The sequence below is a fragment of the Triticum aestivum genome, chromosome 5D (genome assembly GCF_018294505.1).
Source record: "Triticum aestivum cultivar Chinese Spring chromosome 5D, IWGSC CS RefSeq v2.1, whole genome shotgun sequence".
In the NCBI taxonomy this organism is placed as follows: Eukaryota; Viridiplantae; Streptophyta; class Magnoliopsida; order Poales; family Poaceae; genus Triticum; species Triticum aestivum.
In genome coordinates this window covers 481,429,969-481,432,155 of record NC_057808.1, presented here as the reverse complement: position 1 = coordinate 481,432,155, position 2,187 = coordinate 481,429,969, and the positions used below count along the sequence as shown (strand labels likewise).

Below are 2,187 nucleotides of genomic sequence, written 5' to 3'. Positions count from 1 at the left end.
GGTTTTAGATAGCGACCGAGCGCGTGCCCTTTGGGCCGACCCATTAGCTCTTTCCGATCTAGAACCCTCCCAAACCGGGTTTTCTCTCTTTTTGGTTTTGTTTTTCATTTTTGTTCTTTTCTTTCTTCTTTCCTTTTTCCTTTTTTCATGTCTGTTTTTCTTTTCTTTTTAGTTTTCATTTTACTTATTTTTTTTACTTTTTTATTTAATTTTTTGAAATTATGAACATTTTTTACATTATTAAAAAAATGAAACCGTGAACATTTTTTACAAATTCGTGAACATTTTTTGAATTCACAAACACTTTTACAAAATTCCCGAATATTTTTAAAACTGTGAAAAAATATGAAACTCGGAAACTTTTTTGAATGGATGAACTTTTTTTGAATTGATGGACGATTATTTAAATTGGGGAACAAATATTGAAATTCATGAATCTGTTTTAATTTAGAAAAAATGTTATTTGAATCAGCTAACATTTTTTGAGTTGATGAACTTTTTTTAACTAGCGTACAATTTTTAAATTTTGTGAACATTTTTCGAATTCATGAACAATTTTTTAATACACGAATATTAAAAATATTAATATGCAAAAATATATTCAAATTCAAGATATTTTTTTGAATACACGAACAGTTTTGCAAAATGAAAAACATTTTTTGGTTATGCGAACATTTTTTTGAATCCGCGGACATTAAATAAGAAAATAAAAATAGAAACAATTAAATGAAAATTACAGGGCTCGCCTTAGCGTGGGCCGGCTCAAAAAGGGCACCCGTGTGGAAGGGGGCCGGCTCAAAAAGGGCATCCGCGGACAACAGGATGTCTCCCCAAGTCCGGCGACTGTGATGGCATGCACAATCCGTAAGAGCCAGCCCTGCTGCGCCGGCACGAGCCCACAGCCGTGCCTCCTCCTGGATCGTACTGGCGGCCGCCTCAACTAGTTAAGTTGTCCGGGACAGGCAAGCGCATGATGGGGCGGAGCAGGAGGCCGGCCTTCCGCCGTGCGGTGATGCCAAACGCCTCGGTCATGTCGAGCGACCCGTTGGGGCCGGGCGCTTCCCAGTCGAAGTGTAGCAGCAAGCTGGCGAGCGCGAGCTCCACGTTGGCGAGCCCGAACGCCATTCCGGGGCACATCCTCCTCCCGGCACCAAACGGCAGGAACTCGAAGTCCACGCCCTTGAAGTCCACCTCCACCGCCGCGCCGTCTTTACCGTCGCCGGCGGGCTCGAAGCGCTCCGGACGGAACTCCTCAGGCTTATCAGGCCAGTACCGCTCGTCGCGGCCCAGCGCCCAGGCGTTGACCAGCACCTGCGTGCCCTTGGGCACGTCGTAGCCGAGCACCCTGCACGCCGGCTCCTCTCGGCACTCCCGGGGGAGCAGCAGCGGCGGCGTGTGCAGCTGTAGAGTCTCCCGGATGACGAGGTGCAGGTACGGGACGAGTTCGCCGAGCTGCTGCTCGACCACCTTGCCGCCGGCCTCGAAGGCTCGCCGCACCTCCATTGTGGCTCGACGCATCACCTTTGGGTTCTTGACCAGTTCCGCCATTATCCACTACAGCGTTGTTGTCGACGTCTCGCTGCCGGCGCCAAATATGTCCCGCGCGCACACACACACACACAAGATGACTACCTGCATGTAGTAGTGTCATTTTAATTTTATCTATAGCAACTCAGTTGAGATTATTGTAGAACATGTCGAGTGAGATACATATTTCTTTAAGGAGGGAGTATTTTTCTAAACGCATTTTTTCTGAAAATTATTTTTCCTACTAGTAAGGTTTGGAAATTAATTTCTGTCGCTTTGGCATAAGCAAAGAAAAAAAACACAATTAAAATTGCTTACAAATATGACGGCTTTGATGCAGTCCATGTCGAGTGGAAACTGGAGGCCACCGTCCTTCTGTATCCTCGGCATCGCCGGCACCGGCGCCTACCCTCTCCTGGTGCTCGGCGATAATGCCGTCGAGGATCCCGAACACGGTGTCACGGCACTCCTTGGTGCAGTGGACGGCACCGCTAGCCCAGGCGGCGAGCCGCGACGACCGGCACACATCGGCCGGGTTGAACCCCGCGACGAGCCCGATGGAGCGTTCGAGCTCCCGGAGGAACACGTCGCGGCTGTAGAAATTGTAGGATGGGTAATATTGTGTTGTATTGATCTGACCCTTGTAGGGGTATTTATAGA

At 47.8% G+C, this 2,187-nt stretch overlaps 1 protein-coding gene across 1 annotated transcript; it reads right to left on the bottom strand.

The window, feature by feature from the left end:
- Positions 1-788: 788 nt before the first annotated feature.
- LOC123125612 (desmethyl-deoxy-podophyllotoxin synthase-like) lies at positions 789-1,621 on the bottom strand. Its single transcript, XM_044546087.1, has one exon. The coding sequence runs from the start codon at positions 1,546-1,548 to the stop codon at positions 937-939; it is 612 nt and encodes a 203-aa protein (XP_044402022.1). The 5' UTR covers positions 1,549-1,621; the 3' UTR covers positions 789-936.
- Positions 1,622-2,187: the final 566 nt, after the last annotated feature.

Bases quoted from the DNA above. Each gene is read 5' to 3' on its own strand.
- LOC123125612 (XM_044546087.1), bottom strand. From the start codon at position 1,548: ATGGCGGAACTGGTCAAGAACCCAAAGGTGATGCGTCGAGCCACAATG.